At 33.3% G+C, this 23933-nt stretch overlaps 2 protein-coding genes across 3 annotated transcripts; one reads left to right on the top strand and one right to left on the bottom strand.

Moving 5' to 3' along the window:
• The first annotated feature begins 1324 nt into the window (after positions 1 to 1324).
• LOC107922266 (prolycopene isomerase, chloroplastic) lies at positions 1325 to 6260 on the top strand. The gene is made up of 13 exons (XM_016852205.2): positions 1325 to 2333; positions 2946 to 3152; positions 3250 to 3349; positions 3447 to 3529; positions 3609 to 3665; positions 3745 to 3897; positions 4025 to 4103; positions 4199 to 4347; positions 4469 to 4603; positions 4755 to 4868; positions 4941 to 5051; positions 5134 to 5242; positions 5465 to 6260. The coding sequence occupies exons 1-13, from the start codon at positions 1911 to 1913 to the stop codon at positions 5536 to 5538; spliced, it is 1794 nt and encodes a 597-aa protein (XP_016707694.1). The 5' UTR covers positions 1325 to 1910; the 3' UTR covers positions 5539 to 6260.
• Positions 5958 to 12455, bottom strand: LOC107922265 (ABC transporter G family member 22). 2 transcript variants are annotated; one of them, XM_041086558.1, is made up of 11 exons: positions 12356 to 12455; positions 11678 to 12082; positions 10790 to 10860; positions 9058 to 9293; positions 7940 to 8095; positions 7677 to 7860; positions 7289 to 7597; positions 6911 to 7195; positions 6545 to 6829; positions 6354 to 6461; positions 5958 to 6258 (listed from the first exon to the last, which is right to left on the bottom strand). In XM_041086558.1, exons 2-11 carry the CDS (start codon positions 12063 to 12065, stop codon positions 6043 to 6045), a joined length of 2238 nt encoding a protein of 745 aa, XP_040942492.1. In that variant the 5' UTR covers positions 12066 to 12082; positions 12356 to 12455; the 3' UTR covers positions 5958 to 6042. The 2 variants fall into 2 exon arrangements, with proteins under 2 accessions (XP_040942492.1, XP_040942493.1); XM_041086559.1 differs by having other exon boundaries at positions 11678 to 12076; positions 12356 to 12394.
• Between the last annotated feature and the right edge of the window lie 11478 nt (positions 12456 to 23933).

The following is a 23933-nucleotide window of genomic DNA, read 5'->3' on the forward strand; positions in this document are numbered from 1 at the left end:
AGGGGGAAATTGAATATCTAATTAGAAAAAGAAAAGAAAAATACGGTGGAATTCTAATTCTATTGGAATTTTGAGAATGAGCAAGTTGTGAATTCTAATTAGGAAAGAATTTATTAAATTCATAGGGGCGTCATCTGTAATTTCTCAAGATTTTGCTAAAATTTGAAATTAAAACAAAAGGGGAAAAGGGAGTGGAGGCTTGAACTCTATTCATAAGGGGAAACTAACGCTTAACCATTAAGCTACTATCCATTTCTTATTTAATTGTGACTCTTAATCATATAGATATGTTTTGGGATGGTTTTGGAGAAATTATGAAATAAATAAAAAAGGAAAGAGAGACTTAAGCCTAAGACCTCTAAGAAAAGTTTTAATGTGCCTACCATTAAGCCTAAGTCTACTTTTTATTCAATTTTTACCCCCGACAATATTTATTTTAGTGTGGCTTTTATCTTAGGTTGTTGAAACTAACAGTTAACCATTAGGCTTGAACCTTATTTCTTATTTATTTTAGTCACTTAATTGTATATATTTATTTTGGGCTCAAATGACATATTTTTTATTAGCTTACATATTTACTTAATTTTTTTATTAACTTATTTAATTTATAGTTCTTAGCACGTTTCATTTTAGTTTATATATAACAATTAATACTCATAGTCAAGTCTCAATATTAATATTTTAATTCATTTCACCCTTAGTAAACTCTAATAAAATGACTTAGATACATGGAAACCATCGAGCCTAATATTCATTTTTTATTTAACATACGACATAAGTAATATTCGTAATTCAACAATTAAATCATATGTACAGTATAAAATAGTTTACTAAGGGCAATAATTGAAAGAAAATTCTAGAATTGATAAGTAAAATTCATTTAATTTTTAAAGCAAAGTTCAAGGATTAAATCGTACTTTTAGTAAAACTTTTTTTTTTTGTAAAATCAAGAGTAAAATTATGAAATTATCCAAATAAGACTTAATCATGCAAATTTTTAAGTCATTTTATAGTATTTAGGACTTCAATTGCATAACATAAAAATCAAGACTCAATTGTAAAGATAACAAAATATGCCCAACTTACCTATCCTTTCAATTTTTCCTATTTTAACATATCGTATATCATATGTATATAATACAAATCATGTTTATAATAAAGCATGCATTCACACATTTTAATAATTATACGTATTCAAACTTAAATCTAATCAATCAATTAACCACAAACTCCAATTTTTTTTATGTAACTTAGGATTCAAAGGTATAGTTTAGAGACATTTTTCTATTAAAGCCTTTAGTTATTACACGACTAAAACCGGCTTTTGTCTGATTCCTACAAGTTAGCAAAAAGGATCAAAATTTGGCATCACACTCTGTTTTGTGGAAGCCACATATGTGTGCAATAACATGAAAATAAGTTGCATAAAAAAATTGTTCCTTTCCTACACCGGACTTGGGATTCATCGTCTCTTCACTTACCACAACTCACAGTTTTCTGAAAATTTCGTTAATCAGTTCGTTAATCGGAGACCAACCCTGTTGAAAATCTCAATACCCAATTCTCAGAGTCCCAAAAAATTTAGTACTTTGATACCTTCCAAAGCTCAATCCTCAACCTTTTGGTCATTTTAATGGTGGAAAAGGTGGTAAACATTCATCATTTTTGTGCTTTTTAAACCCTTTATTTCCTTTAAATAGAGAGTTACGACTCGCAGTTTCTGAAAATTTCATGAATCAGGGAAACACTGAGTTCAAAATTCTCAATACCCATTTCCCAAAATCCCAAAACTCTGTATTTTGATACCTTCAAGAGTTCAATTTTCAACCTTTTGCTCATTCTAATGGTGGAAAGGTGGTAAACTTCCATCATTTTTTACCTTTTTAAACGCTTTATTTCGTTCTAGAAACATGAGTTTAGGTTGTTATCAAACCGTTCTGTTCCCTACAGAAGGGAAGTCGGATTTTTCGTCCTGGAATCCATTGAAAAACTCACAATTGAAAGGTAACAAGATTAGTGGTGTCAAATTCAGCAACTTTCAGGTCAGTCAAAGGAGAAAATGCATTCCTATGAAATTGAAATCCCTGTTGAGTGTAGACAGTGCGGTGGAGATAGAGGGAAAGAAAGGAGTCAATACGGGGAGTAAATATGATGCAATAGTTATAGGGTCAGGGATAGGAGGGCTTGTTGCAGCTACACAGTTGGCTGTTAAAGGAGCCAAGGTTTTGGTACTGGAGAAGTATGTGATTCCAGGAGGGAGTTCTGGGTATTACCAGAGAGATGGATATACTTTCGATGTAGGATCTTCTGTCATGTTTGGATTCAGTGATAAGGTATGTTTCTTTCTTATCACTCTTTTTGTTTAACCTATGTTACTCATTTGTGTATGTTTTAAGTTTTTCATGCATTTGGATTGTGGAATTGTTTGCTGGCTTTTGTATATGAATAGGGCAATGTGATATATGTTTTAAACAATTATGAAATATTGGAGTCTTTGGACCTTTTCTTTGGCGTATGTCTTAGTGGTGAAGAAATCAGTAACTAGTTCTTAGCAGTGTCTTTGTTAATCTACATTACTTGGATTCAGATTCAGGTTTGTGTTTGTTCAAGTTGTTTTCTAAGTTTTTCATGTATTTGGAGTATCCAAATTCCCCCTTGTTCCAGTAGGTGTTAAGTGGATTATGGAACTGTTTGATGGCTTTTGAGTGTAGATTGATGATTTGTTGAAAACGAATAGACCAATGTGATGTATGTCTTTGAATATTCTCAGCGATATAGAAGAATTATGAAAACTTGGTGTCTTTTGGTCCTTTCTTTGGCATATGTCTTAGCAGTAAAAAATTGCCATGGTTATTATTTTATCCAAGAGCTGAAGTATACCAAGCTATTAGTAAATCTTCAATGTTGAGTTTTTCTTGGTTGATGTGTGGTTCGATTATTGGCAGGGGAATCTGAATTTGATAACTCAAGCATTGGCTGCGGTCGGGCGTGAGATGGAGGTGATTCCTGATCCAACTACAGTTCATTTCCATCTACCAAATAACCTTTCCGTTCAAGTACATAGAGAATACAGTGAATTTATCAATGAACTTATGAGTAAATTTCCACATGAGAAGGAAGGGATCCTTAAATTTTATGGCGAGTGTTGGAAGGTTTGTCTCAATTGAGGTGACTGCTACTTACTGTAGTTTCTATAGTTATGTTTTAGTTTATTATTCACTTTTAGTACTTGTATGCATATGTGGTTAGATCTTCAATGCCTTGAACTCGTTGCAATTGAAGTCCCTCGAGGAACCAATCTACCTTTTCGGACAGTTCTTTCAGAAGCCTCTTGAATGTTTGACACTTGGTAATGACTGCTGAATATTTAATACTTGATATGAAATTTTATACATAACTCAAATAGTTGCATGGCAATAGATATGATATCCTTCCGATGTCGACAGCTTATTATTTGCCCCAAAACGCTGGAGATATTGCTCGAAAGTACGTGAAGGATCCCGATTTGTTGTCTTTCATTGATGCTGAGGTGTGACAATATTAATCTCAATAGTCCTAAATGAAGAGGTGGAAACGGTTTCTTTACTAATATTAAAGTATTTCTGCAGTGTTTCATAGTGAGTACGGTTAATGCTTTGCGGACACCAATGATCAATGCAGGCATGGTAAGCTGTATGATTACCTTTCAGCAACTTTTGTCTTGTCTGTCTTATAATCTTGTCTCTTATCCATAGATTGTTCCAGGTTCTATGTGACAGGCATTTCGGTGGAATTAATTACCCTGTTGGTGGTGTTGGTGGAATAGCAAAGTCTTTGGCCGAAGGCCTGATCGATCAGGGTAGTGAAATACTTTACAAGGCAAATGTGACTAACATTATAATTGACCAAGGGAAAGCTGTAAGTCTGTTATTAGATTTGAAATACCATTGGTAAACTGATGCCTAAAGTTGCATGATTGATGGTTCTGCATGTTGTAGATGTTATTTATTGCTTATGGAACTGCATTTTGGATTGACTTCTGTAGGTGGGAGTGAAAATTTCGGATGGAAGGGAGTTCTTTGCCCAAACCATAATATCAAATGCTACTCGATGGGATACATTTGGTTAGTTTTCGGAAAGAGTTAGTTATGTTTCGTTTACTGATTTCTTCAGCTCAATTATTGAATGACCGACTTGTTGGTAATCCGTTGTCTCATAGGGAAGCTGTTAAAAGCAGAAAACCTTCCAAAAGAAGAAGAAAATTTTCAGAAAGTTTATGTTAAGGCTCCATCATTTCTTTCCATTCACATGGGTGTTAAGGCTGACGTTCTGCCTCCTGATACTGATTGTCATCATTTTGTGCTCGAGGTATTTTCCTTTCTAATTGGCTTCTTTCGGATCAACTCTCTTGGACACACAATTGATGAGTACGGATTTTCTTACCCGTTAACTAATAGTTCATTGCATATTTGTTCTTCTATACTTCAAGGATGACTGGACGAGATTAGAGGAACCATATGGGAGCATCTTCTTAAGCATTCCAACCGTTCTCGATTCATCATTGGCTCCAAAAGGGCGTCATATTCTTCACATATTTACTACTTCTCCTTTAGAAGATTGGGAAGTAAGCTCAGGCCATATATATTAGTTTTCCCACTTTGAGCTCTTCCCCATCCATTATCCCGGCCCCATCTATGTTTAAGTTATGGATTTTTTTCTATATAATATTTTTGTCTCATTGAATCGTTATAAATATTAGTATTTGACTGTACTAGGGACTTCCACCGAAGGACTATGAGGCGAAAAAGGAGCTAATTGCTGATGAAATCATCGGAAGGTTGGAGAAGAAACTATTCCCGGGACTGAAATCATCAATTGTTTTTAAGGAGGTATAGGCTGCATCCATACGGTCTTTAACCTTTTGATTCTCTGGTTATGAAATGTTTCGAATATGACTGTAGGTAGGGACCCCAAAGACACACAGACGGTACTTGGCTCGTGACATGGGTACTTATGGACCGATGCCTCGTCAAATTCCCAAGGGCTTATTAGGGATGCCGTTTAATACAACGGTGAGTCCTATGGTGACCTGCACTTGATTTTTTTTGAATTAGTTATTAGTTTTGATGGTGTCCCTATGATAATGATTTGCAGGGTATTAGTGGTCTTTATTGTGTCGGTGATAGCTGCTTTCCGGGACAAGGCGTTATAGCAGTTGCTTTTTCAGGCGTAATGTGTGCTCATCGGGTTGCTGCTGATATTGGTAAGATGTCTTTTCCCTAGACTAGGATGGAATCAGCATTTATTGCGAATTTGAATAGGAAGTGAAATTTTTAATATTAGGTAAATATCGAGCTTGGTCCGACAAAAGGATACTTATAATTGGAGGACTTTTAAGATATTATTTCATGCCGAGTGCTTTGGCTGTGGTTTTTTGGTCATTCGGGTTGACATATTGCTTTTATTTATTTATATGTCTTTTAAGGGCTTGAGAAGAAGTCTCCAATATTGGACGCTGCTCTTCTTGGATTACTCGGTTGGTTAAGGACATTGGCTTAAGGTAATATCTCTCTTAAAGATTTGGCTGTAATTACCCAAAGTGCGGATGTTAAGATTTCAATTCCCCAACTTGTTGAATGCCGCCTTTTAAGTGTATATTTTGTTGTTATAAGCTTGATTATAAAGAGAGAGAGAATCAATACACTAATTAACAAATTCCAAAGATGATTTGGTCCTTGAAAGTTATATGGTTAAATTATAGTTTTGCTCCTGTATTATGCTAGAATTTGAAATTTTGATTTAGCAGCTTGTGGTCCTCTTACCTTTGTAATATTAAGCAGAATTTGGTTGGTCAAATTAAAATGTTAAGCAGATTTTCTTTTTATAAAAGAATTTATAAAGGTATCTTTAAAGAAAAATTTAGAGGTCAGCATTTTGAACTGACCAAGAACATTATAAAAGTAAGGAAGGAGATCAAATTACCAAATTAAAATACAACAATTAAATCTCAAATTTTAGCACATTAGAAGAACCAAAATCAGAATTGGATTTGAGGCATTAAGCTCAAGAATGGAGTTTCATCCTCCGCAAAGACAAGTAGGCCAACAGACGGTAGCCAAAAATCATGGCTACCAAAGCCCCAACTTCCCTCGACCCATTGTCTGTTTGAATCCCTTTTAATGGCGGCACCATGTCTTGGTATTGTACCTTTAGAAGTAGCTTATAAGTATGATAGTTAAATGACAAATACCTGATCCAGGATATGAACACCGGAACTCTCTGCAATTTTCAAATGTATATTCATGCATCAGTACTTTATTACTGCTGGTCCCCACCTTGACCCAATTTATTATTCATAAGATTTGTTAGCTTACCTCAACAAAAAAGCCACCCGCCAGCATAAAGGTCATGACAGTAACCGAAGCCAAAGTAGTAGCTCTCTTTAAGTCCATTAGAGTGGCTCCAATCGCTAATCCAAGACCCTGCAAAAAACAAGCCATCTTCCGTCGTTGATTTTACAGTAGCTCTTCACATTTATGGTTTTAGTTGGAAATGGGGGGCAAACCTGAGCCGCCACGATGCAGAGAAAAACCGTAAGCATACTGAGGAAAAACGGGCCGGCACTCAGTCTGAGACCAGCCATGAAATAGACCACTAAAATGAAAAGCACTGGTAATATAAGATCAAGTGGAAGGTCACTTGTAGTTCGAGCTAAAAAGTAAGCACTCAATCTATACATATCAGCCGCTCTTTCTTTACTCAGCATTGCTCTTTCTTGAGGAAATGTGAAGATTGCTGTGAAAACAGGGAAGAAACCCCAGAAAACTGCGATGAAAAACAACAACCCTGCCTGCAAGGTTCCATGGTTAAACAAGATATAGAGCTTGTATCAGTATGTTAATAGTGAAACAAATGATGAATATATATATACCTGATCTTGACGGCCTCGACTGGTTTTACTATCTGATTGCCACCACAGTAATCCCAAGATTATGGCTGTGGAAAGAACTTGTGTGATCCTCAACCAACTGAAATAATCATGCCTTCGTTCTTTGATCCCTCTGATGAACAATATGCAGTATTGTTGCCACCAGCTCGCTCCCCATTGTCGCTTCGAAGACAATACTTTGAGCTTTGGTTCTTCGTCTAAATGAAGAGGATCCATAAGTTTGTTCTCGTTTTCCGAAAACCTCAACTCGTAGGCTTCCACTAGATACTGCATTCAAAATGGAAGTATCATTAGGCTGGCATGTTAAGTTTATGATTTGTGTCGAAATTGGCTGTGGAAAAGGAAGTTTAGTTGAAGTACCTCATGAACGACTTGCGGTGGTGGCTTTCCATTTCGTGTTTCAGTTTCGGAATTCTCCATTTGAACTCTGTCTTCAAGCTCCGGTGGGACGGAGATATCATTTAAGTTGCCATTAGCAAGGTCAAGCAAAAACTCAGCTGGATTCATGGCAATGAGAGGGGAACATCCAATAGACGAGAAATAATCGGTGGCTTCGGAAGCTTTGCCGAAGTAGAGTAAATTGCCTTTCCCTAAAACAATCAACTTATCAAATTTGTGGAAGAGTCTACTTGATGGCTGGTGGATTGTTGTTAACACTGTCTTCCCAGCCTGCAAAATGAGTGGAAAAACAAATTACAAAATAACATGTCCGGTTTGTCAATTACTTGTAGTAAGCCCTTTAACTAACCTCAGCTATGTCTTGTAATGTTTCAACAGTCCTTAAAGCTGTTGTGGAATCCAAACCAGATGTTGGTTCATCGAGGAAGAGAAGAGAAGGCTTGATTATGATCTCATTGCCAATACAAACTCTTTTCCTCTCCCCGCCCGACACGCCACGGACGAACGAGCCGCCGATCATTGTGTCTTGGCATCTGTGTATGAATCACCATTGCTTTAGAGGACATAGTTTGAGATTGAAAAGCAATATTGTTGTGAGAGAAAGTAGGGTACCTGTCCAAGCCAAGCTCGTAAATGACATCTAAGGCTCGCTTTTCCTTCTGTTGTTTGGTTAAGGTCAAGGGCAGTCGAAGGAGAGCTGCATATGTCAATGTTTCTTTCACGGTAAGGTGAGGAAACAACACATCATCCTGTGTCACGAATCCGATCCTGCCGTATTCACATACCACTAATATTATTCCATATTCGAATCGTTTTTTTTGGATGATTTTTTTTTTAAATTAATGTATTCAACTATAGTTTTTTTATACAATTTCTAAACTTTAAATCTTTATCACGTGATTAAACGCACTTTCAACCTACAATCTCTATATTACCATACCAACACTCCATTTGAATACTCATGTTTGACTAAGGTTTTTAATATATAAATTAGGTATCATCAAACAAGTCATCTAGAACCTCAAATTATAAATTAACATAAGAAAAATTATGCTTTCACCCCTCCTCAAAATGCAATAACTTTTATTTAATTCTTCTAAAAATTATAAAATTATAAGTTAATACGTAATAAAATTTATATTTAATGTAAATCCACTATCCCTTGAACTCAACCCAACATTTTTTCTATTAAGAAAAAACTAACGTGGCAATAAACTGTTAATAAAAGCGTGATACATATATAAAACACCATATCAAAACCACATCTTCAATTTCAAGTCATAATAAAAGAGAAAAAGAAAAATAATGCAAAGAAAAATCCCTAAATTAAAAATTTCAGATTTTTATTAATTATATAAATATATTATGTTTTATTTTTTATTTTGGAAATTTTAATAAAAAATTTTAAATTTGACTTCTTTTTATATTAATGATATGATTTTGATGTTGCGATTTGCACTTTATTGCAACATCAGTTCTTTTTTGCCCTTCAATATATATATATATAAAAGGGTGACTTGCTTGACAAACTGGTGTTGTAAGTACTTAGACTACCATTAGTGTACTCAAGACATTGTTAATAAATAACTTGGTCCCTACAATAACGAAACTAATAGCACTAAGCAGACTGCAAAAGAAATTTCTTAAAATTACTAAGCTAATAAATTCCTTAGTGATACAGGTGTCAGGTAGCATCAAGACGGAAGTTGAAAATTTCAAAGCAAGATTACCTGCTTTTAAGAAACTTGGAGTAAGGCTGGTCATTATACGTAACGGAACCGGCGACGGCGGAATGAGTTAAACGGCCGCCGAGTATATTAAGAAGTGTGGTCTTCCCACTTCCAGAAGGTCCCATAAGTGCTACAACTTCACCAGGGCTCACATCACCTGATATTCCATTCAATATATCCCTCTCTTCACTGCTCGTCATTCCTTTTATTACCACCTTGTAACTCACTTCTCTGAACTGCACAGGTTTCACATCAATCAAAAAAAACGCCTTCATTCACTCTACTTCGCAATATTCATATAATATTATGGGTTATCATTTCGTCTTCTAGTAATTAATCTTACCTATCAAATAATTTTCGTAATTATAACAATAAAAGGATAAGATAATGTCATATTAAAAATAGAGTGGCTAATTCTTTAAATTTAAGTTTCATTTATTTTAACCAAAAGGATTTATTTTTCTAAAAAAGTTAATTTTTTTGGTGTTCGAAAAAATTTGTGTAAAATATTTTTTATTGGTTGATAGATTTTTTAAAAATTTCATAAAAACTATTTTCAATAAAAACAAATATACATTTGAAATTTTCTTATCTTTTCATTGTTTTATTGAGTTTATTTTATATCTATAAATTTATATTTTACAGTATTTTTACATATATTAAAAATATTTTGTTAAATTCAAGTTCATTAGAACATCTTTTCTTAGTTACATGACCACTAAGTGAGTATTTTTTTTATTTAACAATGCGATATCAACAAAATGGACAAAAAAAATTTAATGATATTAACAATTGGACTTAATTTTCGAATCTGAAAAATAGAAGGATAAAATTCTTGAAAATAAAAGCACAGTGACTAAATTCCAAATTTGTGAAGAGTACATGAATTTATGAAATATTTTAACCTTTATACTACAAAATATTTATTATTAATAAATATTTTTTATTAAAACATTAATATTGAATATTTTCAATAATATTTGAAGAATATTATTTAAAATTATTATTTTTAAAATTTATTATTAAAATAAAATTGATATATTAAATTATTTATTAAAATAATGAATTATATTAAAATTTTATTATATGATTAAATATAAATAATTAAATATGCATGTTTAATAATATTGAAAATTATAATACTTTATATTAATATTTTAATAAATTTAAATGTTTTAAAAATATAAATAAAAATTATTATCAATATAATAATATTAAGATTGATTTAAGTTAATTTTTATATAAAGAGAAGAGCTATTTTTCAGAAATTGACTTATGATTTTCAAAAGGGCAAATCATTTTACAAGAAAAATGACTTTTTCTTCGTTGGCCTGGAAATTATTTTCCGTTAACTAAATCTTTTTTTATAAAACAAACAGAGAAAAATGCAAAAAAAAAACATATTCCGTAAATAATTTTCCTTGAAACAAACGGGGATGAAACTAGAATTTGACCCTTTTGCATATAAATGCCATTGAACTTGACCGCGCTAGCTATGTTTTGTGGATGCATATCTGAACATGAACATATGACGTTTTAACGTTTTTCTATATAGAAAATTTAAAGAAAAATTAAACATACCCGTGTCGGATACATACCCGTATCCAACACTCAAACCTGAATCCAAGTATTAAAGTAATTCTGCTACAGTAGCCTGTCCATGCACCATTAACAAACACAGATTGAATATAAGGGGATCCTAGTAAAGCCTGCATGTTAAAAAAACTGTTACCTTCAAATAAATTGGCAATGTAGGCTCTGCTTGAAATTTTGGCCTGCAGATTCCAGCTTCAATATCTTCAGCTGCAATCAAAGGTTATTATCCATTTTAACAAATCTATATTCATAATTTAGATGAAAACTATATACAAAAAATTTATATAATAATTAAATATAACTTTGATTAAAATAGTAAAATTAATATTAAAAAATTATAATTTCATTGTTCAAATTTCATCCTAGGCAAATATTTTATGAAAAGATATAATTAACCTATAAAATAATATTTATTACCTTACAAATATAAAAAATTTTTGATAATTTTACGATTGAGTTAAAACCAATTAATAGATGACACAGATAAATAGATAGATGATAACTTTACGATTGTAACTTGATAAAAACTTAAATATAATCTAGGTGATAACATGATTTGGTGGGTGATTTAATGATTAATATCTAAATTTATCCTAATAATCACAATTTGTAGGGCTAAGTAGGATTTGGACAGTTCAATTTCTTCTCTTTGTATTTTCAAGAGGCAATTTAGAAAAATTAAAGAAATTAGTATTTTTAAGTCTTTTTACAACTGTCACCAGAATTTGAAGTGACTAATTGCATAAAAAGGTGGTGAGTGGTGACCTTTATTTGGCCTGACTATTTTCAAGGCAATAAAAACCAATCATAACTCTTTATCCATCGAACTTTTGTGGCCAGTAATACTTTATTTTTTTAATACTATTTTTTATGCTTTTTGTGGCCAAAAATAAAACAATTTGCTTCATGAAATGAAAGCATTATTGCATGTATATTGTATACAGTTTAATAAAAAGAAGGAAATTAAATTAAATTAGTTAATTAACATTTTGCATGTAAAGGTGGAGATAATAAAAGAACTTACGTATATCGTCATCGCTGAAGAGTTTTGAACCGGCGATCTCATCCGGCGGAACGGTGAAGCCAGTGAAAGAGAAAGAAAAGCCCAAGCTAGCGCTAGAAGCACGGCTGAGCGCCGCCCCACTGCTCAGTTCTTCCAAGTCCAACTTCATCTGAGCGCTCCTCGCCTTCCTAATGTGTGCGTTTCTACTACCGCCGCCACTGCTCCGCGCCGGCGATGCCCCCACTACCAACCGCCTGCTCGATTTCCGTGACAAAGTTCCACCGCTATCCGACGTTCCCGGCGCTAGATCACTCTGCGACGTCGGCGATTTGAAAACCGCCGCCAGCGTCTCCAACAGCTGATCCGATTTTGTTCGACCTAAAGTTGTTGAATTACTGGATTTCTCCATTTAGGAAACAACTGTATCTACATAAGATTAACCAAAATCAAAATTTAAAATAATAAACTGTTAAAAAATGAGTGAACTGTATGGTTAAGAAGGGTTGCCCTTATGAACTGGTAACTATCAACTCCGTATAATAACGTAAAAAGATAATAAAATGATTTCAAATTTAACTATTTTTTGGCAAATGAATCAACTTCTTTGATAAGAAAACTCCGAGATTTTTCATTATCCGTACACTATTTTTTTCTCTGAGGAACAAAACCAGAAAGAGCCAAAATATAAAATGTACTTACTTTGAAAAAACAAAAAAAGTTTTTTGCCTTTTGAACTGTAACAGCTTTCAGTACCAGTGCAGTACTTATAAGGTGCAATTAAAGGAGGGGGAGAGTGAAGTTACCGAAACACCCTTCGTTTTGTTAAAATTTTACAAATAGACCCACAAAATCCAATTATAATTAGTTGGCTTGGAGTTTTTATTAATAAACGACGGGAGATGTAGGGTGGAACTAGCTACCACCCATCACGCCCATCCTTTGTATTACACGTGTCCCAACACTTGTACATTTTCTTGTTGAAATTTTTCCTTCATTTTTAAAATCTCAAAGTGATAATTCTTTTGTATTTTTTTAAAATTTATTAATTAAATTAAACATATACATAACTAAGTGTTGCATTATTTATACATTTATTTTTTATACTACATTTTATAATATATTTGTCACACTCTTAACTCGTTTGTAGAAATTTTTAATTTTCTAAGATGATGTATGGAATAATTTAAAGATATGTAAATAAAATATTAGTATCTATTACATTAGTAATATTTTTTTATTACACAAACAACATTAAAAAATTACTATACATACTTATTAATCCCTAACCTAATTTGTAGAGTCATAAATAAATACTTAAGATTTGGGTGCGAGATGGAAAAAGAATGAAGTTGTAACGCAATAAATAGGGTGGTGGATGTGTGCCGCATACAGACAGAACCGTTGATGTCCAACTCGTCTGTTTGTCTGTTTCTTGTAGATTACCTCTTTATCAGGCAACCCAACAATTTTGGAACCTTGTACACTTTGCTTTCTTCAACTTTACTCTTCCTTTTTCTTCTTAACTTTACTCTAGGGCAATATACATTTAAGCTTATCAAACTCAGGCGCTCATTGTTATGGAAAATCATATGCAACAAATATATTTTCAAAATTTTTATCAATTTATTATTATTTCATAACAATTAACTGTTGAAAAGTCAACAAAGGTAGGAAGCAACTTGTTAAAAAGGTTGAGCAAGTTGCACCGAATGTTGAAAATTTGAATGGGATAATTGCAATTTTGGTCTCTAATTTTTTAGGCCATTTGCAAGTTAGTCCCTGAACTTCAACTATAAATAGGCCTTTTCATTTTTCATTTCAACCATCCCAACCAATCTTTCTCTCTTAGTTTTCTCTCTTCTCCCATTTGAGAATTCTTAAGGAATTCTATTTGTTTGTAATATTTTGGAGATAGTAAAGTTATCATCTGGTGTTAGTGCCCGAGGACGTAGGTATAATTTACCGAACCTCGTTAAATCTCTTGTGTTCTTTCTTGTCCTATTTTTCTTTCAATATTTGAGGGTAAAATAGTAGTATTTAATTGTGCTATTAAATTACTATAGAAGGGATATTCTGTCTAAGGAAAGACTTGGTATTTAAGAGATCCATGTGATCCACCTCTTTTCCCTGGGAATTGAACTTTGTGTGATTTTTTAGTACAATAATTTACACGCTTCCGACCCTATTGGAACAACAAGTGGTATCAAGAGCCGAAGGTTAATCGTAGTATGCTCTGTGGTTGCAGTTTAAACTGATCTTCCACATCAGAAAAGATTTCCTTAGGTATATATTGAAAGATTATGGAGAAAACGGTCGGTGTAGGAGCTTCAACATCGTCCATGTGGACAAGACCGACAATTGCAAATGCAAGATTGGCCGTGGAGATCTTTGATGGCACGGGCCATTTCGGTATGTGGCAAAGTGAGGTTCTAGATGCCCTTTTTCAGCAAGGTCTAGACATTGCCATTGATGAAGAGAAACCAGATGATGTACAGGAGAAAGATTGGAAGGCGATCAATCGGTTGGAATGTGGCACAATTCGATCATGCCTTTCTCGAGAGCAGAGGTATGCTTTTTCAAAGGAGACTTCTGCAAATAAGTTGTGGGTGGCACTTGAAGAAAAATTTTTGAAGAAAAACAGTCAAAATAAGCTCCACTTGAAGAAAAGACTGTTTCGCTTCACATACGTCCCAAGTACCACAATGAATGATCACATCACCAAATTTAATCAGTTAGTCACTGATTTGCTGAATATGGATGAGACATTCAAAGATGAAGATTTGGCTTTGATGCTGTTGGGGTCACTTCCTGAGGAGTTTGAGTTCCTAGAAACTACTCTACTTCATGGCAGGAGTGATATATCTTTGAGCGAAGTCTGTGCAGCCTTATACAGTTATGAACAGAGAAAGAAGGACAAACAGAAAAACTCAATCAGAGATACAGAAGCTTTAGTAGTCCGAGGTCGTTCATACACTCGGAAGAAAACTCTAAAGGGGAGATCAAAGTCAAAGTCCAGACTCGGGAAAGATGAATGTGCTTTTTGTCATGAGAAAGGCCACTGGAAGAAAAATTGTCCAAAGCTGAAGAATAAGGGAAAAGCTGCTGTAGATGCTTGTGTTGCTAAGCATGATACTAGTGACTCTGAACTATCACTGGTTGCATCATCATCGTCGTTCCATTCAGATGAGTGGATATTGGATTCGGGTTGTACCTATCATATGTCCCCTAACAGGGAGTGGTTCTCTGATTTAGTAGAACTAAATGGAGGAGTTGTTTATATGAGCAATGACAATGCCTGTAAAACTGTTGGGATAGGTTCAATCCAATTAAAGAATCAAGATGGATCAACCAGAGTTCTGACTGATGTTCGGTACGTGCCCAGTTTGAAGAAAAATCTCATCTCATTGGGAGCCTTGGAATCCAATGGTTCAGTTGTTACTATGAGAGATGGGATTTTGAAACTGACATCTGGCGCACTTGTGATATTGAAGGGCATCAGGAAAAATAACTTGTATTACTACCAAGGTAGTACAGTTATTGGAGCAGTCGCTGCAGCTTCCGGTAACAAAGACTTGGACTCAATGCAGTTGTGGCATATGAAGTTGGGACATGCCAGCGAAAAATCCTTGCAAATTCTGGCAAAGCAAGGATTGTTGAAAGGTGCAAAGGCTTGCAAATTAAAATTTTGTGAGCACTGTGTTCTGGGAAAGCAAAAGAGAGTGAAATTCGGCACTGCTAACCATAATACAAAAGGTATTTTGGAATATATTCACTCAGATGTGTGGGGGCCTTCCAAAACACCTTCGTTGGGAGGAAAACACTACTTTGTTACTTTTGTTGATGACTTTTCCAGAAGAGTTTGGGTGTATACTATGAAAACTAAAGATGAAGTGCTTGGAGTTTTTCTTAAATGGAAAACTATGATCGAAAACCAGACTGGCAAGAAAATCAAGCGGCTTAGGACGGACAATGGAGGGGAATATAAAAGTGATCCGTTCTTCGATGTGTGCCAAGAGTATGGTATTGTTCGACACTTCACAATTAGGGATACACCACAACAGAATGGAGTGGCAGAGCGTATGAATCGAACATTGCTGGAGAAAGTTCGATGTATGTTGTCCAATACTGGGTTGGGCAAGCAATTTTGGGCTGAGGCTGTGACATACGCTGGCCATCTTGTTAATCGTTTGCCATCATCTGCATTAGAAAGAAAAACTCCTATGGAGGTATGGTCTGGAAAACCGGCTACAGATTATGATTCCTTACATGTGTTTGGATCCACTGCATATTACCATGTGAAGGAGTCAAAGTTAGATCCGAGGGCAAAGAAAGCTCTCTTTATGGGAATCACTTCTGGAGTGAAGGGATTTCGTCTTTGGTGCTTAAGCACAAAGAAAATGATCTGTAGTAGAGATGTTACCTTTGATGAATCTGCCACATTGAAAAAGGTAGCAGATAAAGATATTCAGACGAGCAATACTCCACAGCAGGTGGAGTGTACTCCAAAACAGGTGGAGTTTGAGCAGATGGGGATTTGCCCAGTTAATAAGTCTAATTCTCCAGCCACAATGGAGGAATTAGAGGTTGAAGAGGTTCTGACCCAAGAACCACTAAGTACACCAGAACCAGTTGCAGTTGCAAGGCCACGGAGAGAAATTCGTAAACCTGCTCGATTTACTGATATGGTGGCCTACGCCCTTCCCGTTGTTGATGATATTCCTATCACTTATCAAGAAGCAATGCAAAGCTTAGAAAGTGATAAATGGAAAAGCGCCATGGATGAAGAAATGCAGTCTCTCCTGAAGAACAATACTTGGGAGTTGGCGCAATTACCGAAAGGTAAAAGGGCAATCGGATGCAAGTGGGTATTCGCAAAGAAAGATGGATCTCCTAGCAAGAAGGATATTCGCTACAATGCAAGATTGGTAGCTAAAGGCTACGCTCAGAAGGAGGGAATTGACTACAATGATGTATTTTTCCCTGTTGTGAAGCATTCCTCCATTAGAATTTTGTTGGCCTTGGTAGCACAGTTGAATTTGGAGCTAGCTCAACTTGATGTTAAGACAGCTTTCTTGCATGGTGAGTTAGAAGAGGAGATCTATATGACTCAGCCCGAAGGATACACAGATGCTGGTGGTAGAAATTGGGTTTGTAAGCTGAACAAATCGCTATATGGATTGAAGCAATCCCCGAGGCAGTGGTACAAGCGATTTGATAGCTTTATGAGAAGGCAGAAGTACACAAGAAGCAAATATGACAATTGTGTATATTTGCAGAAGCTGCATGACGGATCTTTCATTTATCTACTCTTGTATGTTGATGATATGTTAATCGCTTCGAAGAGCCAAAATGAGATAGATAAGCTGAAGGCTCAGTTGAATCAAGAGTTCGAGATGAAAGATCTAGGTGAGGCCAAGAAGATTCTCGGCATGGAGATAAGTAGAGATAGACCGAGAGGCAAGCTCTGTTTAAATCAGAAGCAATATCTGAAAAAGGTATTACAATGTTTTGGTGTAAATGAAAACACAAAACATGTAAGTACCCCACTTGCTTCTCATTTGAAACTTAGTGCTCAATTATCTCCGAAGACTGAAGATGAAAGAGAATATATGGCAAAAGTCCCATATGCTAATGCAGTTGGGAGTTTGATGTATGCGATGGTGTGTACGAGGCCTGACATTTCACAAGCTGTTGGAGTTGTGAGCAGGTATATGCATGATCCTGGAAAAGGACATTGGCAAGCTGTGAAATGGATTCTACGGTATCTTCGAAAAACCGTAGATGTTGGTTTAATTTTTGAACAGGATGAAGCACTTGGTCAGTTTGTAGTTGGATATGTTGATTCCGACTTTGCTGGTGATTTAGATAAACGTCGTTCAACTACGGGGTATCTGTTTACTCTTGCGAAAGCCCCAGTGAGTTGGAAGTCTACCTTACAGTCTACAGTAGCTGTGTCTACTACAGAGGCAGAATATATGGCAGTTACAGAAGCTGTTAAGGAGGCTATTTGGCTTAATGGATTATTGAAAGACTTGGGAGTTGTTCAAAGTCACATTAGTCTATATTGTGACAGTCAGAGCGCTATTCATTTAGCGAAAAATCAAGTCTATCATTCAAGAACCAAGCATATCGACGTAAGATATCACTTTGTGCGGGAAGTCTTTGAAAAAGAAAAAATTCTACTTGAGAAGATTCCGACAACAGATAATCCCGCAGATATGATGACCAAGGTGGTAACAACAATCAAGTTTAATCATTGTTTGAACTTGATTAACATCCTGAGAATTTGAGCACCTTTAGGTGTATGGCGCTCGAGAGCGCATTTGGAGGCACTACAAAAGATAGCTTTATCGAATTTGGGGAGTTGAAGGAAGTATGTGAAGATGTGATTATCCTAATCAAATCTTCAAGGTGGAGATTGTTGAAAAGTCAACAAAGGTAGGAAGCAACTTGTTAAAAAGGTTGAGCAAGTTGCACCGAATGTTGAAAAGTTGAATGGGATAATTGCAATTTTGGTCCCTAATTTTTTAGGCCATTTGCAAGTTAGTCCCTGAACTTCAACTATAAATAGGCCTTTTCATTTTTCATTTCAACCATCCCAACCAATCTTTCTCTCTTAGTTTTCTCTCTTCTCCCATTTGAGAATTCTTAAGGAATTCTATTTGTTTGTAATATTTTGGAGATAGTAAAGTTATCATCTGGTGTTAGTGCCCGAGGACGTAGGTATAATTTACCGAACCTCGTTAAATCTCTTGTGTTCTTTCTTGTCCTATTTTTCTTTCAATATTTGAGGGTATAATAGTAGTATTTAATTGTGCTATTAAATTACTATAGAAGGGATATTCTGTCTAAGGAAAGACTTGGTATTTAAGAGATCCATGTGATCCACCTCTCTTCCCTGGGAATTGAACTTTGTGTGATTTTTTAGTACAATAATTTACACGCTTCCGACCCTATTGGAACAACATTAACAACTTATATTTTAGTTAAATTATATAAACATAGAAATATTCATGCATTTTCACTTTGTATCAAAGCCTCATAATCACGAGACCCAAATCTATTTGCCATTATAAGCTCTATTAAAAACCACGAATTATACTTCATCAATTAAGAATTCATTGAAATACATACTTTATTTAATAATTTAAATTTAAATTTTTAATATAATACATTTTACATAAAGTTGCAAATTAAGATTATACAGACACGTTATTTTTTATTTTAAGTTTATGTCATATATTATTATAATGTCAAATAATTATAATAAAAATAACATTACTTATTTTTTAATGAAACTATCGTTTTGAGCGTCTAATTAATCATAATTTACAACAAAAGAAATGCTTATGTTAGAGTATTATTTAATGATTAAGTTTTTATGAATTATTTTGTAAAAATATTATTTCATGCTACTTATGTCTAATTATAATATGGGGAAACGATTTTTTTTTTCAGAAAAAGGAAAGAATGGGACATAAAATTAAATTAAATTGAGGAAATATATTGATGGGAGCCAATTTGTATCCAAAAATATACAAACTCGGAGCATATTTTGCATAATTCATACCCAGCAAAAACAGCTAATTTTGGATTTCAGTACTTTGGCTTGCTTAAACTCATCATTTTGATTTTTGTTAAATTATAATCTTACCCTTTTATTATGTTCAAAATTGAAATTTAGCCCTAATACATTCCTTTCAATTTTATTATGTCATTCGCATAAAATAATACTTCCAATTGTTGTAAAGAAATGATTTAACTATAAAGAATAATTAAATCATTATCATTTAATATAATAACTAACTTTAAATGATTATATACTTAACGAAATTATTTATGCAAATATTATGATGTGCATATTGGTATATTATTAAATAAAATTACAAATTTAAATATAATCAGTCTAGTCGGCTCCACCTATTTTACTATTTATAATTGATAAATATATAAGAATAATTTTATATTAATATTTATATATGTTATAATTAAATTTAAATAAAATTATTTTTTTTTATTTTTAAATAGTAAAACTTGCTTTTCAAGTGATTTAAGTTTTGACTTTGAGTTTCAAATTTTTTAAAAATTAAACTTCAATCTATCCCGACCCGACACATGATCACCTTCAATCTATTTTGGGATTTGGGTTGAGATACTCTTCCAAGTATAAAATATAAAATTGTGAGGTGTGAAGAGTTGATTACAAATATGGTTAAATATGCAAAAGGGTCTAATTAGTTGGCTTAAGCGAAATGAATGGATCAAAAATAAAAAAGAGAAAAATTTAGCCCCAAAAGGACATATTTGGTGATTTGATTTGTGATTAGAGTTGTCCATGAACCGGACTGAGTTTGAGTTAAGCCAAGTAAAAAAATTAGGTCTATTTTTTAGGTTCGAACCCGACTTTACCCTACCTGAAAAATGGGTTTAAAATTTTGCCCAAGCTCGGCTCAAATAAAAATATTAAAACCCGAGCCCGACTCGCCTGTATTAATTTTTTATATTATTTTTTATATAAAAATAAATTTAAAAAATATAATACATTAAATACACTAAAAATATTAAAATAAATGTTTCTCAACAAATTAAAAAAATACTTAAATGACAATAATATAAGTGCAACTTAGCAAACAAATACCTCTACAATAATAGCAAAATTAATGATAAAACAAGAATTATATAATATTCAAATAATGACAATAAAATACAATAATATAATAATAAAATTATAGCAAAAATAAAAAAAGGGTAAAACAGTAAAAAAATAGTAACATTTTTTTTCAAATTCGGGCCGGGCCAAGACAAAAAATTTACCTAAGATCCAACCTGTTTAAAAAATAGACTTTACAAATCTATTTTTCATATCTATATTTTTATACAAACTCTCTCTTATTTTTTACCCTAGTTTGGGCCAAACTGGATGGCCACACACAGCAACAAATCTATTTGTGATATGGTTTGTCTATCTCTACTACCGTGCTGCTGGGGGGATGATTGGTCCATTAGCATTAGCCACGTGTCCATTTCAATTTCGTTTTTCTTTTACTGCCCAATTATGATTATTATTTTATCCTTAATTTACACACATATTCCCAATGGATAAATTTCAGTCCCTATACTTTAAAAAATTTTAAGATTTAATCTCTCTATTTAAAAAATTAAAAATTAAGTCCAAATATTTTTTCAATTTAAAAACTACAGTTTAATCATTAAAATCTTAAGTATTTTTCATTAAATTAAACAATTTGACATGTTGATTAGGTTGCTCTTATGTGAAATGGCATATGATTGACAAAAAGTAAATATGTTAAGTTGTCAAATTTTTACAAAAACTACCAACAATGATAATGATTGGACTAGGATTTTTAAATTGAAAAAGTAAGATGATTGAACTTTTTAAATTTTAAAGTACAAAGATTAATTTTTAAATTTTATCAAAGTACATGGACTACCTGCATATTTTAATCATTCCTAAATTATAATTTATGGCTTAATTTTTAATTCAGGTTTGACATGAAACATGTTTAATAACACATGCATTTACCATATGAAAATTTTGTATTTAATATTATAAAAATTGAATTAGCGGTCAAATTGATTAGACTATTAGTTCCTATTCAACTGGTTGAATTGTTAGTTCAACCATTATAAAATTATAAAAAAATATATATGAATAATGGAAAATTAATAATTGCAAATAAATAATAAAATTCATTTTATAAATTATAAAAACTAAATTAAATATGGTCCAAACATTTTTTTAAAACTAATTTTTTCTCAATTCAAGCGATTTTTATTAGTTCAATTAATTTTATGTTGATTCAATATTCCTCTAGTTTTATGGTAATGATTGAACTGATTGGACCATTGATTTCCGGTTCAATAAGCTAATAAAATTCAGTTTTAACAATCATCTCTTGTATTTATTGTATGAAAAAAAAGATAAAAAGTCCTACAAAAACTTGTAGCGTTGGTTTTCTTTTAACACGTCAAATGTAAATTGTCTATATGATAAGTGCACATGATTTTTTTAATAATGGCCCGTAGAAAGAAGAACCGTATTGAGATTCTTCAACTCGAGGATGGGGTGTGTTGTTCTAATGATGACATTTTGAAAGCTACAACGATCAAGTTCTTTTATATATATATATCATTAAAAGGAATGGTACAAGGGAAGTTTATATACAAGGATAGTTTCCTAAGTCGATGGGGTTGTTTTGAACTTTTTATGTAAGGAGGTGCAGAATGATGAAATCAAGCAGGTTATTTGAGATGGAAAGGTTGAAAGCACCTAGCCCTCACGATAGGGTTGTAAATGAATAAAGCATTTGATGAACAGTTCGATTTTTGTTCGTTTATTAAGGTAAATAAATGAACATGAACAAGACTTTGAGGCTTGTTTATTAAACAAATTAAACACAAAGAAAGCTTGTTCAGTTCATTTATGTTCATTAACAACCTCATTTATGTTCGTTTAAAGCTCTTTTATTGTTCCATTAGTATATATTAATAAAATAATTTTGGTTTGTATATTTTTTATTTATAATATAATTATTAATATTTATATTTGACTATTTTATATATGTTTATTTATTGTTTGTATATTTGTTTATTATTCATGAACATTGTTCGAGAACATGTTCAATTATATGTTCATGAACATGTTTTTAACAACATGAACATGTCCGTGAATATTAAATAAAATAAAATATAAACACACATAATTTTAAATAAACTAACACAAACAAAAATTGTGAAATTCTTAATGAACACGAACCGAATACAAACAAGCTTAAAAATAAACAAACGAACATGAACAAAGAACAAAGGTTTGTTCGTTCAAGAACGGTTCATTTACAACAATACCTAATGGGTTTCATGCATAGTACTTTCAGTCTCATTAGGTTTTAAAGACCCAAATATTTTTCTCCCTTAATGCATCTACGCAAGTGGCTAATTCTATTGTTCATCGACTAGGTTTTAAAGAGGTTGATGATTTAGATAGTTATTTGAGAATCTTGTTATTTCACAAACAAGTCACTAACTCCACTTTTTAGTTTATTCTTGATAAATTCAGGAGGAAGTTTAATGAGTGGATGCTAAGTTGCTTTCAATGGCGAGTGAAGCGACGCTAGCAAAGTCGATGCTACTTGTGATACCTAATTATTTCATGCAGACTTCTCTCCTATTTGTTCAGATATGTAAGGAGATTGAGAAGTTGACAAAGAATTTTATTTGGGAAGCTTCTAATGGTGAAAGGAAGACTACCTTAGTTAACTGGGCTGATTACTGCCAACCTCCTAAGTATGGTGGCTTGGGTATTCATCATCTGAGATTGCATAATTCTTTCTTTTTAATTAAGTTGAGCTTCAATCTCATGTTGAATAGGGAGGTTTTCTAGGTGCAAGTCTTGCGAGATAAATATAAAGTGTAGGATGGGTGTCCCATTAGCATTAGTAACATATCATGCTCATTTGTATGAAAATTTTTTATGAAAGTTTGGGATGAGGTTCAAGCAGAACCTTTTTGGGTGTTAGAGAACAATCCTTTAACGCGATTTTGGTCAAATGTTTTGGTGGTAAAACTAGGTTTTTTGTGCAACTATTGCCATGCATTGGATGGTATTAACGAGAATGCTCTGGTTAGTGATATGGTGAGCTTCGAGGGTCTTTAGGATTGGCTTAAGTTTGCAAATGTTCTCATGCATGAAGAAACAATTCAATTGATAATGTTTGACCTCTGAATCCACAGGTTGGTCTAGTTCGGGGTAGTGTTCTGTTTCAAGAACATACCAACATCTTGTTAAAATATATGGGTTCTAGATGAGCGTAATTGGAAGTTGATCTGGTGGTCTAAAGGACTGTAGTGTATTAAACAATATTTGTGGTTAGTGTGAAAAGGGAGACTACTCACTAATATGGAAAGATTATGTATAGGAATGACTGATGATACCATATGTCCCATATGCGAAAGTCATGAGAAAACGGTGTTGTATTGCTTATAGGACTGCACAATTGCTTTGAAGGTGTGGAAGCAACTAGCACTATGGGTTACTTGGCTTAGATTTTTTTCTATGTCCTTAATTGGTTGGGTAGATGACAAAATGGCTAATGTTATGGGTGTCTTTTTTCGATAGTTAAATTGGAGTGTCTTGTTGGAAGTTATCGTTTGAAGAATTTAGAATGCAAGGAATTTGGTTGATTTTGGAGGTGGTAGAATTAACTTAACTACTATTATTGTCTAAGGTAGAGCTTGGGTGAATAAAATTCTGGTAGCT

The sequence above is a fragment of the Gossypium hirsutum genome, chromosome D01 (assembly GCF_007990345.1).
Source record: "Gossypium hirsutum isolate 1008001.06 chromosome D01, Gossypium_hirsutum_v2.1, whole genome shotgun sequence".
Taxonomy (NCBI): domain Eukaryota; kingdom Viridiplantae; phylum Streptophyta; class Magnoliopsida; order Malvales; family Malvaceae; genus Gossypium; species Gossypium hirsutum.

What these genes read in the sequence shown, in the direction of transcription:
- LOC107922265 (XM_041086558.1), bottom strand. Translation starts at nt 12,065, where the DNA reads ATGGAGAAATCCAGTAATTCAACAACTTTAGGTCGAACAAAATCGGAT. An exon ending in TCCAAGTTTCTTAAAAGCAG is followed by an intron (nt 8,096 to 9,057) that starts GTAATCTTGCTT and finishes TGAATACGGCAG; the next exon opens with GATCGGATTCGTGACACAGG. An exon ending in CACCGCAAGTCGTTCATGAG is followed by an intron (nt 7,196 to 7,288) that starts GTACTTCAACTA and finishes TTTTGAATGCAG; the next exon opens with TATCTAGTGGAAGCCTACGA.
- LOC107922266 (XM_016852205.2), top strand. Translation starts at nt 1,911, where the DNA reads ATGAGTTTAGGTTGTTATCAAACCGTTCTGTTCCCTACAGAAGGGAAG. An exon ending in CAATGATCAATGCAGGCATG is followed by an intron (nt 3,666 to 3,744) that starts GTAAGCTGTATG and finishes AGATTGTTCCAG; the next exon opens with GTTCTATGTGACAGGCATTT. An exon ending in TACTCGATGGGATACATTTG is followed by an intron (nt 4,104 to 4,198) that starts GTTAGTTTTCGG and finishes GTTGTCTCATAG; the next exon opens with GGAAGCTGTTAAAAGCAGAA.